Raw genomic sequence first — 13,763 nt, 5'->3', positions numbered from 1 at the left:
CCTCCATGTGCTTTCTCACATGGATTTTTAGTCACATGTGGATTTCTAGTCACATGTGAATCCTTTTTCATGTATTCTCTCAATCAATGTATGTTTTCAGTCTGATAATTTTTCACACCTCATTACAGGGCTCTGTCACTGTTTACTCCTAGGTGGTCTCATCCCTCTGCTCCATCTCACCCTTGGGGAGGGCACTGGCACTGCTGTGGGACTGGGCCGTGACATGGACCTTCAGTGGGGTTTGGGTCTACACTTCCCCTCTGCCAAGCTGTGCAGACACTTCCTACCTATTTGGCCATTCAGCTATCTAGATTGTGAGGACAGAGCCTCAGGCCCAGAGACTGCAACACCTATAAAAATGGTTGCTTTAACCATCTACTGTTTGAAAGACAAATTAAGGATTTTATGTGCTAGTGGTAGCTACCCAGAGGTAGCAGAAGGGCTGTACAGAGCCCATTGATTAGCCAAGTATTCATTATTGTTGAATAGACTGGTGCAAACTAATTCCCCACTAAGAGGAGGTAGCTGTGAATAGGCTGGGACTGGCAGCAGTGGGCACCACAGGGTTCTGGTGGCTGCAGTTACTCCAAGGTGCAAAGAGGTTGGTTTTTTCTAAAGTAAACAGAAACATGTAGCATAAGTCTTCCCTGGCTGTGAGGCCTCTGCTTGTGAAGAAGGGCACTCCAGCAACAGGGGATCATTGCAACACTCCTTTCAAGAGCCAACTTGATCCCACCTGGCTTATTTCATGAATGAAAGAAGTTTGTCAGCTGTTAGCCCACCTTTCCTGCAAATGTGATGCACTAGTTATAAAATAACAACACCACATTTTGAACAGTGCCCTGGAGTTGGGACTGTTGCTGTCTGCAGTCAGCTGGGTCACTGACTTGCTGTGTCATGTAGAGGAGAAATAGCTTCTTTCAGTACTTCAGTTTTCCCTTTGAGGTTATAGCTACAGCCTCACCTCACCTTCACAACACGGTTTGAGAGCTTAGGCTGAACATTATGGAGGTTAAGAGCCTTAGTCAGAGGTTAAGTGCCTGGATGGGAAGTGGCATGCAGCACAGACCAGAATGGATGCCTCTGTCACCTCTGCACAGTATCTGCTTCTTTCTTTGCACCTTCTATTCTTTACTAGTGGTGTAGATTCTGAAAGATAAACATTTGGAAAAAGACCAGTGTATCAAAGAGAAAGATATATGCTCCTGCCTCACGTTTTTTTTTTTTTAGTGGAAGAATATATGCAGGAGAAAGAATTAAATATGGGTCCTTGATATTGTGGAGGCTGTTATTGATACATGGTGGGGGACTGTCAAACTTTACATAGTGCTTTTCCTATTCATACCATGCTTATTCCTATTGTGGGACAGATCTTTAAACGTTGATGGGCAGGAGGCCAAGAGATTAAGTTCTGGTTTTTTTCATGTTTTCAAACACCACCATGTTTGTAGCCCTTCCTATGTGAATGCTTATAGGAGTATGCCACATGGAATACTGTTTCTGCTGGGAGTGAAAGGAGATAGTATGGTTTGATCACTATTGCTTCCATAGACATTGGGGTAAAACAGCTTCCTCTTTGGTTTCTATCTCGTGCTCTTATTCCTTTGATCACTCAGAGTAGATGCCATTCACCCTGACTCACTGCCCCTGATAATGACAAAACCTATCCTGGAATTACATAGCAGAGGAAGGGAAGGGGATGGGAAAGAGGAGCTAGCACAGCTGTTGTGTGTAATTGGATTGGAAGTGGGCCTGCGGCTACAATAACAAAACTGCACCCTGGCTGGGCTCGCTGCTGGGGCCTGAGAGCAGCCCCTTAGCTGTTGTGCATGTCATGGTTGAATCAAACTGAACTGACCTCCCCAGCCTGTGCTACTGCTTTGCCTGGTTAGAAAGAAAAGGCCCCATGTACTCCAGCAGCCCAGAAATCAGGTCACCCTCTTGGCACAGCTGACCTGTCTAGAAGGTAAAAGGTCTGAACTAGGCCACAGAATGGTTTTTCTTCTTTATGTATTCTTCACATCTCTCAAGACAATAGTTTGGCTTCTTCTTCTGAGTCCCATCCTTTGGCCCTATTGGAATGTCCTCTTTTTTGGTACCTGGGGATTCTTAAGGAATTTTTCTTGGACTTTGGGTTTTAGAAAACCTAAAGATACCTATTTTATGCCGACCACCTGAAAGACAAGGAGCTTGTCAGATCTCTTCCTTAACAGAAAAGGTAACGGCCAATAGAGCTGGAGTATGATTCTCAGAGGAGAGAAAAACCTATTTCTTAAGGAATTGTTGGTTTTAGGATATACAGAAAGGAGGTGAAAGCAACAGACTCCAATACTTATCAGAGTGCTCTTTTCTATAGTGGATGTAATTTTATTTCTGGAAGAGTCCTTGGTTTGCGTGATTTCCTTCTTCAGCTTTGCCAAAAAGGATTTTGTGCATATCTTGGACCAGAGGGTCTGATGTCCTATCTCAGACATACATTGCAGCTGGCCCTGTTATTGTCTGAATGGGTCATGGAGCTTGATACCCAGAAAGAAGATCCTCTCTGGGCAAAGTTGCCTTAGGGGAGATCTGGGTTGCTGCTGCTGCCTGGCAGTCTCTTTTCCCATTCATTAAGAGCTTTTGGGCTAATCATTTGGTAGCATCATTAAAAGGGAAATAGTTAGGCTGCCTGCCGTAACAGAGCAATTCAGCAGGGCCTGCACACCCACACACACGTGCTCACCCCCAGATCATGGGCCCAGTAGCACGGGACAAGCTATAATTAACTAGATGAAGGAGTCCATCTTCCTTTGTTACTGCAATCACTTGTCACTCTCAGCTGTGTTTTGTGCTATCTCCACCTTCTTATGTTTTGTAGCTTTATTTTTCATTTTAAGTGCTAAGTACTAAAATGGGGTGGGAGGGAGCAGGATTCAAACTGTTTCCAAGGTTTCCCATATTTTCTCCTCCACACTGAAAATTGCCCCTAGCAAACCCTTAAAGATGAGGACTGCTGTTTAACTACATTGCTCTTTCATAGCATTGTACTCTGAAGCTACTTTTAAAAACGTCCTTCTGGCTTCATAATAATCCAGTGTTAGCCCTTGGTACTTTATACAATTAGAGCCACTTAATTTTACTATTTTGATCCAGAAAGCAGATGGCTTACATTTTTTTTTAAAAGTAGTTCTTTGAAATGTTTCTTTGAGATCAAGGGAGATTAATTTTAAATTTTAAGAAAATAGTACTGATTGGGTGGTAGGTTAAAGAAATATTAAAAAAGCCTCGCAGAGCCAAATAGGAAAAGTCAGCTGTGGCAGGCATAAATCATGGCCAGAAAGCAGAGTTTGTGTCTGTTTGCCCTCAGCAATGGACATATTATTTTAATAACAAACTGATGTTCTGAAGAAACAGGCTGCTTTCTCTTCACATTACTACTGAATGTTTAAAGAAGCTGGGTCTCCAGAGGCTGAGCAGAAGCAGATGTTTATCATTATCTGAAAAACCCGTTGAAAGTTTTCTTCTGAAGCTGTGCGCTTGTCCTTACTGTCTCTCATGTTGAAGTTCAGGAATAGAAAGTCACCAGATTCTTGACTTTGACATAAAATTTCTTTTCAAGCACATAAACCATTTATTTTGAGGTTTTCCTAAATATTTTCCAGACCGCTTACTTCACACCATTTTTGTTGGGCAGCAGTTGTGTCCAGCTAGTAAATTATTCTAAGGATGACTAGATTGCTTTAGAAAAAGCATGCAACCCCTTGGCCATTAGAGCTCATGCAGGTTTTAGTCAACCATTTCTGAATTCTACACTGGCTGAGTTTCCTTATAGCTGAGGCATTAATCGGGGTTTCTTGTTGAACAAATCTAAGATTAAAAGGCAGGTGTCTTTCACCTGGATTTAGGTGGAAAATCAGACTTTCTTATAAGATTCTTCTGAACTGGGATGGCAATTGGCACAAAAATGGTAGAATATGTGAATAATGTGCTTTGGGGCCTAACGAGTTCATTTGTATCCTGAGCCTGCTAAAAGATTTGCTGGTCTTTATGACTGATGCCCAAATAGCATGGTGATGGATGTCCCCAGTGATCTGGAAAAATCTGATTGAGTTTGCAGGCCTGAACAATTTGTACAGCTCTTGCATTGGTTTGTTGGATACCATATTAGCTTCTTACAGTCCAATAGCAAGTGTTATCCCATTCCACCTTGAGGTGGCTTTGACTTTTATGATTTGAAAATTCTTTTAGTATCTTATCATGTCTTGAAACTGATGTAAAGGTGAGACAAGTATGTCAGTTCATGTTTTCCATGTAGATTTTACTCTGACTAATTTGAGGCTTTTGTTACACATGCTGCAAATGTCATAGATTTTATATCTCAATGGTTGAAGGTTTTGGTTGTTAATGACATTTTGGTGGAGATAAATACACTCATTTTCACTCCTGCTTTAAATTGCAAGGCAGAAATATTTTCAGATGAGAAAAGCTGATATTTTATTTAATGTCATTATTTGTATTACTATTTTGTCTAACAATGGAATCTGGAATTCTGTTGGTGTCTTCTTAGTTAAAATAAGGGTCTCTGTTGATGGACAGCTTATGATATAATACTGGTTTTTTGCTCTGTCTCCAAGTCCACCCTCCTTTTTCTTCCTATTTAAAAAAAAAAAAAAGAAGTAGCATTGAGAGGAAGCACATTATTTCATTAATCTCCCTGCTTTCATTGTCCAGTTGGGACTAGAAGATTAAAAGGTGTATACAACACCGGTACCACAGCTGCTTTTGTATTTCAAATCTTTGGAGAGGCAGAAGTGCCAGAATATTTCTTAGGGATGCTTTCTTTTGCAGGCATTTGAGCCAAGGCCAAACTGGGGGCCACGATATTGCATTTATTTGGGGTGTGCTCACTCCTCAGCTGCGGGCAAAGGGCTTGTGGGGATGCATCTGGCTGATGTGCCTGACAGATAGGGGCCATGTCATTGGCCTTCTGGAGGTAAGGACAAAAAGGGGTGTTGACATTCGTGACATTTTGAGATTTTTATAGCTCCTCTGTGGCTGGTAGAGAAAAAAATGGATCTTCTTACAGTGTGATTTAGGGTGTTTAGTGTAGCCTCTGCTTTCAGCCTTCTCTGGAGGTTTCTCTTTATTCGTGTCCAAGTGGACAAACCCCTGCCATCCCCAGTAGCTGCACTGGTTGGTGCTGGACTTCTTAGGCAGGTCTCTCCTTTCCCACAGTATACAAGGGCTCAGGATCTCCATCTCTGCTTTGGATCTGATGTCCCCTCCCTGTTCAGGCAGCTTCTGCTCCATGTCATACTGGCCCCTTCTCGCCTATTCACTTTTTTTTTCCCATTGATAAAGGGATTCTGTGCATTGTAGGTCCTAGCAATTACACTTTTGTCTTCCTGCCTTTTACAGTGACTTTCAATTGTCCTTGTGATCAGACCTAAGATTTTCCTATCAAGAACAGGGGTCAGTGACCATAAATAGAGACACAAATTCAACCCACTTTCCTAGCAGAGCAAAATGATTCACTGAATTGTATCTTGTAATTTAAACCAGAAGTGTCCTATGGTATCAAATCTGCTGTGTTTATTTATAGCTAAAAGACCTAAAAAAATCTAAACCTATGTTATGTTTCTGATTATTTTTCTAAATCCCCAATAATCTTCAAGAACATTAAGGTATTTGCATTCCTTAGACTGTACAATTATTAATCCCCTTATCTGGCTTGGAGTTCTCTGTGGGTGAACATATTCTTAGGATGATCTGGATTTTAGATTTCTCCAGCCAACGCAAAGGAAAACTATAAAAGAGAAATGAATAAACAAATTCAAACTCAGCATGCTGCATGTTGAAAATTCTCATTCTAATAAATTCATTTGACCTCTCAGCCTCCATGAAATTAAAAAGTCACAGCCCTGTGTGATTAAAAAACTGACTTAAAATATGGTGTGTGCATGGTGTGTGCGTGCATGTATCAAAGCCCCTGCCACAATAAATGCTATGAGAGGTAGGAGATATGAGAAGGAATCAAGCTAAGGGAAGTTGGTCAAGGAACCAAGTATGAAAGGGGTCCCTTATGTCTTGCATGTGTAGGACTTGATTTTTGTTATGTTAGTTCTGTGGTATCTTGTGTCACAAAATTGACTAATGGGTCACTTCATGCTTAATGGCTTGGGCATGAATATATATACAGAAGTATCTAAACAATATTTGTATAAATACAGTAGAGTAAACATATTTGAAAATTGGGCCTAGAAATAGATTTTAATTGAAACATACAAGGTTTGTGCCCGAAAGAATTATTAGAGAGTGCAACAGCCCAAGTAAATTCTACACCCTCATCTACAGAGCTGACAATGACTGTCTCTGCTGAGGGGAACTGTGCTGCTTTCTGGATTACCTTCAGTTATGAAACTGAAGAGTAGTTTTAGCTATAGAGCCATAAAGTAACACACTGTCCTGGGAAACTGAATCTGCAGTTCTTCCCAGAAAGGGTATGGAGGTGTATTTAAATAGGTTACAGGTAATTTTTTAGTTCTTCAACACCAGTCTGGTGTACTGGTGTCTAATTAGTAAGTGTGAGCAGTGTTGATAGACTCCTAAAAACACATGATGAAGCCACATGTCAAAAAATGATAGCTTTGTGTGCATGCATTTAGACCAGAGATTTCATCTGAAGCAGATGTGGTGTCATCACGGCCTCCCTTTTTCTGACCACTGCAGTCTTGAATTTAAAGTCTTTAGCTGAGGAGAAGTTATTTCTGTATCTCTCCAGAGGAACAATAGCTCACTGCAGACTCTCATTGCAGTCCCTGGCTTTCGTAGCCCATTTAGCTATGCTGGTGTGCAGTACCTCTGGAGTCAACCCCCGGGGGATATGCTGAAACTCAGACATAGTTCTGCAATGACCAGCAGGGTTTTTCTACCAGTGACAGAGGCTCTCCTTGTCAGCGTGGGAAGCAGCACCTGCAAATGATTGTGCCCTGTGTGCTACAACCATACTTGGTCTAGTTCAAGTATGAGAGCTCCAATCCTGACAGGTATTGGACTGTGACCAGTGTGCAGTGATTATACTGCTTCTTTTTCAGTTTTGTTCTTTTTTTCTTACTTCCTCTCTCTCTCCCTCTCTCTCTCTCTCTCAGGCCTCTCACACCTGATGATGAGTGAACAAGGTAAGTTCTTCTACTTTCTCTTTGTTTCAGTCACTGATCACGGAAGAGTTTAACCCTGCTGCTTTTCTGGGCTTTGCTTTGCATAACAAAAGCAGCTAAGCTTACTGAGTGCCAGTCAAGCCATTTGCATTTTTGCCTCTGTGTCCCATGAGTCAAGGCTGCTTGTCAGCCTGGGACTCACATGCCCAGGAGGGAGCATGAAATGATTCCATGGATAGTAAAAAGGTATGCATTCCCCTTCCATGCAGCCCATCAGCTATTTTATCGTGCCATTTCTTTCTTCTTGTGCCAGCTGTAATGACTCCCACTTCTGCCTGCTAAATGTAGACCTCAATGTTGATCTTTATTTTAAGAATACAATTATTACAAAAAGTATGTTAATAGCCCTTGTGGCATGATCCTAACTCATTATGAATCCTGAGGAAATTTGCATATAATGGCCTATAAGTCCTGTGTCTGCAATTTAAAATACTCAAATATACCCAGAACAAAATGGTTGAGAAGAACAACAGGGCTAACCCCATACTGAACTACAAATGGGATTTAGGCCTAGATCAGAGATCACTTTTTTAATATCTCAGCCTCCACTGAGTCACAGATCTATTGGCTGTGACATGATGGGGTAGTCCCATTTTGCACTGTGGAGTGTGGAGTAAGAAGGTGGTGAGAGCAGCTAAAGTGAGGAGAGCTGTGGTTCCTTTTTCCGCTGACAGTGCCTTACTGATGGGTGCACAGGAGTTTGCACAGGAGTTAGCAGCACTCCTGATGCCTTCTAGTCTTGTGAATACAGGAGTGAAACAATTTCAGACTTAATGCAAGGTGTGTGCAAGTGGTCCACCAGGAAGACCAGACCAAGTGTTTGTGGGAAGAAAATGTAAGTTTTGACTCTAAAGCCTGGTGAGGCTTTCCTAGACTACATGTACACAGAAGTCTTTTTGGCATTAAGTAAGCATGCATCTGAGGATAGACAGTCCAAAGAGTTAGTAAGATAGTACATAGTGCCTGTGAAGGTTAAAGACTAATTAGGTGCTTGAGTAAAGAGACATAATTTCTATGTATCTCAGTGAAATGAAGAGAGGCTTTAGACATAATCAGTTTTTATTATGTTTTTTAAGATGGACATCTGCCCTGAGGTCATGAAAGGTTAGGTAACAATCAGAAGTGAAGTAGGGGCTTACTTATCAGTTTCTGTACTGCTTAACATCCCTCTGTTGTAGGAAAGGTAGGAAAATTGGGCACTTCATAGGTGTGTGTCAAGACCATGATGTTTGGCACATGGTGCATCTGACTAAACTCTGGAAAGCATTGAGCTCCTTGTCTGTTCCCACTTACTGTTCAACTGGGCTCATGGCTCAGAGGTCGTGCTTGTTGAAGGAGCATCCAGCAGACAGGTCCCTTCAGCATGTCCTGGTTGCTCAGGATGCAGTTGGGTATGGCAAGTTGTTGACAGAGGAAGGCATGTTGGAAGTGATCAGAACAGTTGATGGCCACTTTCATCCTCAATAACACTGAACATTCCTTTGTAGTAGTCTGTGTTTTAGCACTGGATTATGTAAACAGTTGCACTTGGCCATTTAAATTACAAGTTACAACCCAGCTGGCTCATGAAGACTTGCATGACCTATTCAGGCCAGTCATCAGCACTTTCTATACTCCCTTGTCTGGCAAAAAAATGTGAAAACTATTGGCTTCTGGCAACTTTAGCCACCCTTGTTTATCTATGACACATCAGGGAACAGTGGCTTCTCATTTCTTGCCAACAAACTCACAGATACTGCCTTTTGATAAATATTTACTCTCTATAAAAATATGATGGATATAAAATATGTAAATGTATATGTGTGAGTAAATATGCAATGTCAACATTATATACAAATACATTAGCTCTGGTAGGTGAAATGTGTTTAGCAAATATATTACCGTGAGATTTATTTTTTTTCTGTCCTATTCTGTTGTTTTCCGTGCTGTTTTGAATTTGACGTGGATTGAGGCATATCACTGGCGTGGTATTGCATGAGCAGTTTGCATTGCTCAGTAGAAAATCAAATTAAAGCTTAACCAGGCAGCTGCTGATTGTACTGTCTGTGGTTTAAGCTTTGCTTTGTGCTTTAGTTGTGGTGTGTCTCTCATTCTTCCCTAGACATTTTGTTTTGTTGAGTTTGGCTGCTACATAAATACGCTCATTTCCTTGTTTTTCTAAGTATGGCCAATGACATATTTTTCTATTTTTTTGTGCTTCCTCCTTCTTCTCTCTTCTGCCTCCTCCATGGTGGACACATCCCTTGTTCCTCCTCTTAACTGGACGCACACCTTCCTGTCTTTAGGTAGAAGTAAAGGTAGAGATCATATTCTTGCTAAGACTTCATTGCATGTAAAATGTTTGTTGATGGACAAATTGTATTTTTATGAATGTTTTTTATATTGGAGCTTAATGCTTTTATTTTTAAAACTCTCCTAACAATTTTTTGTATTAAATTATGGAGGAAATATTTATTAAGATTAATGCTTTGAGGCCTTCCTAAAGGATGTTATTTTCTCCCTGTTCACACTGAATATGGGCTGAGCAGTGTCAGGCCATCTGTAGTTGGTGACACTGGGGTGCAAAGGGTTTTTCAGTTCAGTCCAAGATAGAGTCAAAGGCCAGTGAGCTGAGACTGCTGACACTTGCACTAGACTGATGCCACTGCTGGTAATTTTGCTACTGGTGTTGGGGGCAGCAGAACCTGGGCTTGTCCAATACCCTTCAACAATGGAGACTTTTTTAGCTATTGTTTCTTCCCCCTGCTCTGCTTCCCATCCTCTCTGTTAGTGTTAAGGTGTTTTTCAAAGAGAAATTGAGTTGCAAAAAGCTGAGATGCAAAAAATCAGCATTGCTAAAAGAGAGGTCCATTTGCTTTGCAGCCCAGTACAGCACAGGGCATGCAAGGCTGCTCTGGGGCTCCAACTTGCTCTTCACCTGCTCACTCCTGTTTTAGGCATGCAGAGGACATTCATCCATCCCTAATCAAAACTGTCAAAAGGCAAAATGCTGCAAACCTGCTATGGGTCTTCAGTTGGACTGGAAGGAAGGGTGAAGATGGATTGATAAATTATAAACATGGTTTGAGAAAAATCTTTTTCTGGATCCTACTTTCCAGTGAGAAAGATTAAAAGGTTTTGTTGTGCTGAGGCTTACTCAATTTCAATGAATACACTGCTGAAGAATCTGATCTATTAATTAGCATGATTCAAACATCTTGGAGGATCTTGCTTGTGCCCATGCCAATAAGACATTGGGGAATGAAATGACTGGTTGTGCTACTATGAATTTGGGAGGGATGTGAGCTCAGAGGATTTGTTTGTAATAACTTCCCTCTGAGGCACAAGCAGTCTCTGCTCAATAATTACTACTCCTGTAATACTCAAATTCTGAGGAGCACAATGGCATATGAACAGCTTAATTTGTATGATTCCTTTTTCTGATGCCCAACCTTCTTCTAACAATTTTTTATTGTTGAACTCTCTGTAATGGAGTACATTATGTAATCGGTATTATTTGTTCTGAGGTTGGAAAAATATTCCAATAATTGATTTCATGGTTTTTCTATTCTATCCAGACTTGTGTGGTGGAGGGTAATACCTAAGCTGTACTCAGAGCTATCTTCTTAGCAAGAGATGAACATCAGAACATAATAAACACTTATATATATACTGTAAAAGATATGAGCACCTGAAGCTCTAAGCACACCATATAAAATGTTACTGTGCCTCAACACAGCTGCCAATAATTCAGTTAGCTGATGTATGGCTTAGTGTGCTTTAAGGGTCAGTGTAGATCAGGGCAAGTCTTGTGTGATGTTATTTCATGTTCTTTTCTTGGGTGGCATTTATTCTTCAGGCCAGCCTGTGTAGGACTAAGCTGAAAGTCTTTTCCAAGGCAAATCTCCTAACTGAGCTGGAAGGCATGAGGATTATAACATATAGTCCACAATTAATTAATATGTACTGAAATTTAATTTATTGTGTCATTGAGTGAAAATATCGTTTTATTTCCCAGCTATGTGTAGTTTGTAGCTCTAGTTATAGCAAGTGACTTAGTCAGAGAACCATCACTGTGTGAAAAATGGCATTGCTTTCAGAGGGCTCAAACTGTAATTTTGAACCCACACATGGCCTCCAGCTCACAGAGAAAGTGGTACCAGATGCCTTTAGTGCTCGCATGGAAGGTTCATATATTTTTGGCATTCTTGTAGTTTTTAGTAAAAACTGGCAGCAACTCTGTCTCATGTCACGTAAGTAGCCAAAGGATATAATGTATTTGATTTAATTTTGGATATGATGTATTTATTTCATAAAACTTCTTCACAACATATAGCAGTCTGTGACCTTGCATTCATCATTTGTAACAAGTGTTTGATTAGCTATTTGCACTGCAGTAAATAGGCTTTTTCTGCATCTATCCTTTTTTAAATGTTCAGGAGATGTGAATTTTTTTTGTTATAAGTTCCGGGAAAGTTGAAGATGAAGTGTAGGCATTCTGGGGTAATAGCTGGAGTAGTTGAGATACAGACAAGCACCTGGATATTGCTTGCATTTTAGCCTGAACTGAATTTTCAGGTAAATGCTTTGTGGTTTTATTTGGTGTATGGAGCTGGTCCTGGAGGTGAGGTAAATGTGTGATGAGTAGGGAGGACTGTTGTTTAGTTTGGTAAGAATTGCTGAATGACTTCTCTTCTAGAGAGGCAGTTAAGGAACAATTACATTAAGTTTACTTCCGTAACACTTCCCCAACACTTCCCCACAAGTAAATGATACCAAAGGAAATTATAAATATCCAGCCCAAATTTTCTACTGGAGTTAATGTGTAATCACCTTCTTCCATATAATTTGTTCTCTTGAAAGTCTTTATTAAGGCAATGATTATTTGCCATTTTGCTACCTTCCACCATACGGGTTTTGTTTTACCATCAATCTTGGTTTGGATCTGACTGCTACTGAGGCTCATGTCCCCTATGAAAATTGACTGCATTCCTGGTGGGAATCTGCTATTTTTAGTGAATGAAGTCCTTTGTCTTCTTGAAGGCAGTAGCGAAATTCACATTGAATCCCATGGGCCAAGAATGCAAAGAACTGAAAAGTCCTAAATGCCCTCTGTGACACAGAGAATGACCAGAGAGGCTGGTGTCTGGGGGTGCACAGGACACCTTGTAGCACCCAAGCGTTCTGCAGACCGCTGGCTCTTCTCCAAGACATGTGGCTCCTTCCTTCCATCACTCGTTGTGCGCTGTGTGAACTACACAGCTGTACACTCATTTTCAGTATGACAATTTCTTAATTGTCAGAGAGAAAATAAAGAGTGGGATCTTTTTAAATACATGTTGTGTGGACCAAAGGCTACTGCCAGTTTCCCTGTGTAATAATCAGCATTGCAAAATCAGATTATATCCCTTGGTCCTAACTGCTCTTAGCCCAAGTAGGTCTTTTAAGTCTTGCAAGGTTTAGCATTGCTCTCAGAGAATAAGGTTCTTATTTCTTTGAAATGTTCAATAATATTGACTTGAAGGTAATGACACAGGAAAAATGAAACCGCATTTGTGGGTTTGAACAGAAGGAACTGACTGGACCTTACTGATCTGGAAAATATTTTCAGGTTCTTTTTCACCAGTAATACCATTAGGATTAGTATTGGCTTGCTTCACAAATAGTGTGGCCAGCAGGACCAGGGCAGTGATTGTCCCCCTGTACTTGGTGAGGCTGCACCTTGAGTGCTGTGTTCAGTTCTGGCCCCCCAGTACAAGAAGGACATTGAGATGCTGAAGCGAGTCCAGAGAAGGGCAATGGAGCTGGTGCAGGGTCTGGAGAACAAGTCTGGAGCAGCTGAGGGTGCTGGGGGTGTTTAGCCTGGAGAAAAGGAGGCTCAGGGGAGACCTCATTGCTCTCTACAACTGCCTGAAAGGAGGCTGTAGCCAGGTGAGGGTCAGCCTCTTCATCCCGATAACCAGAGACAGAATGAGGGGAAATGTCCTCAGGGTGCACCAGGGGTGGATTTAGATTGGATATTAGGAAAAATTTCTTCCCAGAAAGAGTTGTCAAACATGGGAACAGGCTGCCCAGGGAAGGGGTTGACTCGCCAGTCCTGGAGATGTTTAAAAGATGTGTGGATGTGGTGCTTATGGACACAGTTTAGTGGTGGACTTGGCAGTGCTGGGGGTTGGACTCGAAGACCTTAAATGTCTTTTCCAATCTAAATGGTTCTATGGTTGTAAGTGAGTAAGTCCAGCTGAATGGCCAAGAGTTTATGCAAATGTTGAAGTGAAACATCAGTAACAAATTAAAGCATTTGTGCTCTCTAAATGTCTAATTATGCAAGGGGAAAAACAACACTACATTTGTCTTGCCAGCCTTGGCAGTGGGTTTTAAGTTCTGCTTTGCCCTGTAAAGTATCTTAATATTTGGGTTTTAAATGTGAATATTGTATGATTTTGGTTCCTATAATTAAAAATATTAAGGAAAGGACTCTAAAACATGAGTGGCAGTGGGTTTGATTTCCTTTGGTGAGAAAAAAATCCTGCATTATTATAAGGATGGTGACCTTCAGTTTTTACTTTACTCTTAATGACTATTTAA

The 13,763-nt window shown here is 41.0% G+C and overlaps 1 protein-coding gene across 14 annotated transcripts in view; it reads left to right on the top strand.

Annotated features, from left to right (window-relative positions):
• The window catches only part of NRXN3 (neurexin 3), a 982,570-nt gene that overhangs the window by 87,311 nt on the left and 881,496 nt on the right, over positions 1-13,763 (top strand). For all 14 annotated transcript variants that reach the window (XR_014852509.1, XR_014852510.1, XM_085061643.1 and 11 more), the window contains exon 4: positions 7,128-7,157. Coding sequence is in view for 12 of the 14 variants with exons in the window: in XM_085061643.1 (XP_084917769.1) it covers positions 7,128-7,157 (30 nt within the window). In the remaining 2 variants the exon portion in view is untranslated. The remainder of the gene's footprint in view (positions 1-7,127; positions 7,158-13,763) is intronic.

The sequence above is a fragment of the Lichenostomus cassidix genome, chromosome 5, assembly GCF_008360975.1.
Source record: "Lichenostomus cassidix isolate B80296 chromosome 5, HeHo_3.0, whole genome shotgun sequence".
NCBI classification, from domain to species: domain Eukaryota; kingdom Metazoa; phylum Chordata; class Aves; order Passeriformes; family Meliphagidae; genus Lichenostomus; species Lichenostomus cassidix.
This window is presented reverse-complemented; position numbering and strand designations above follow the sequence as displayed.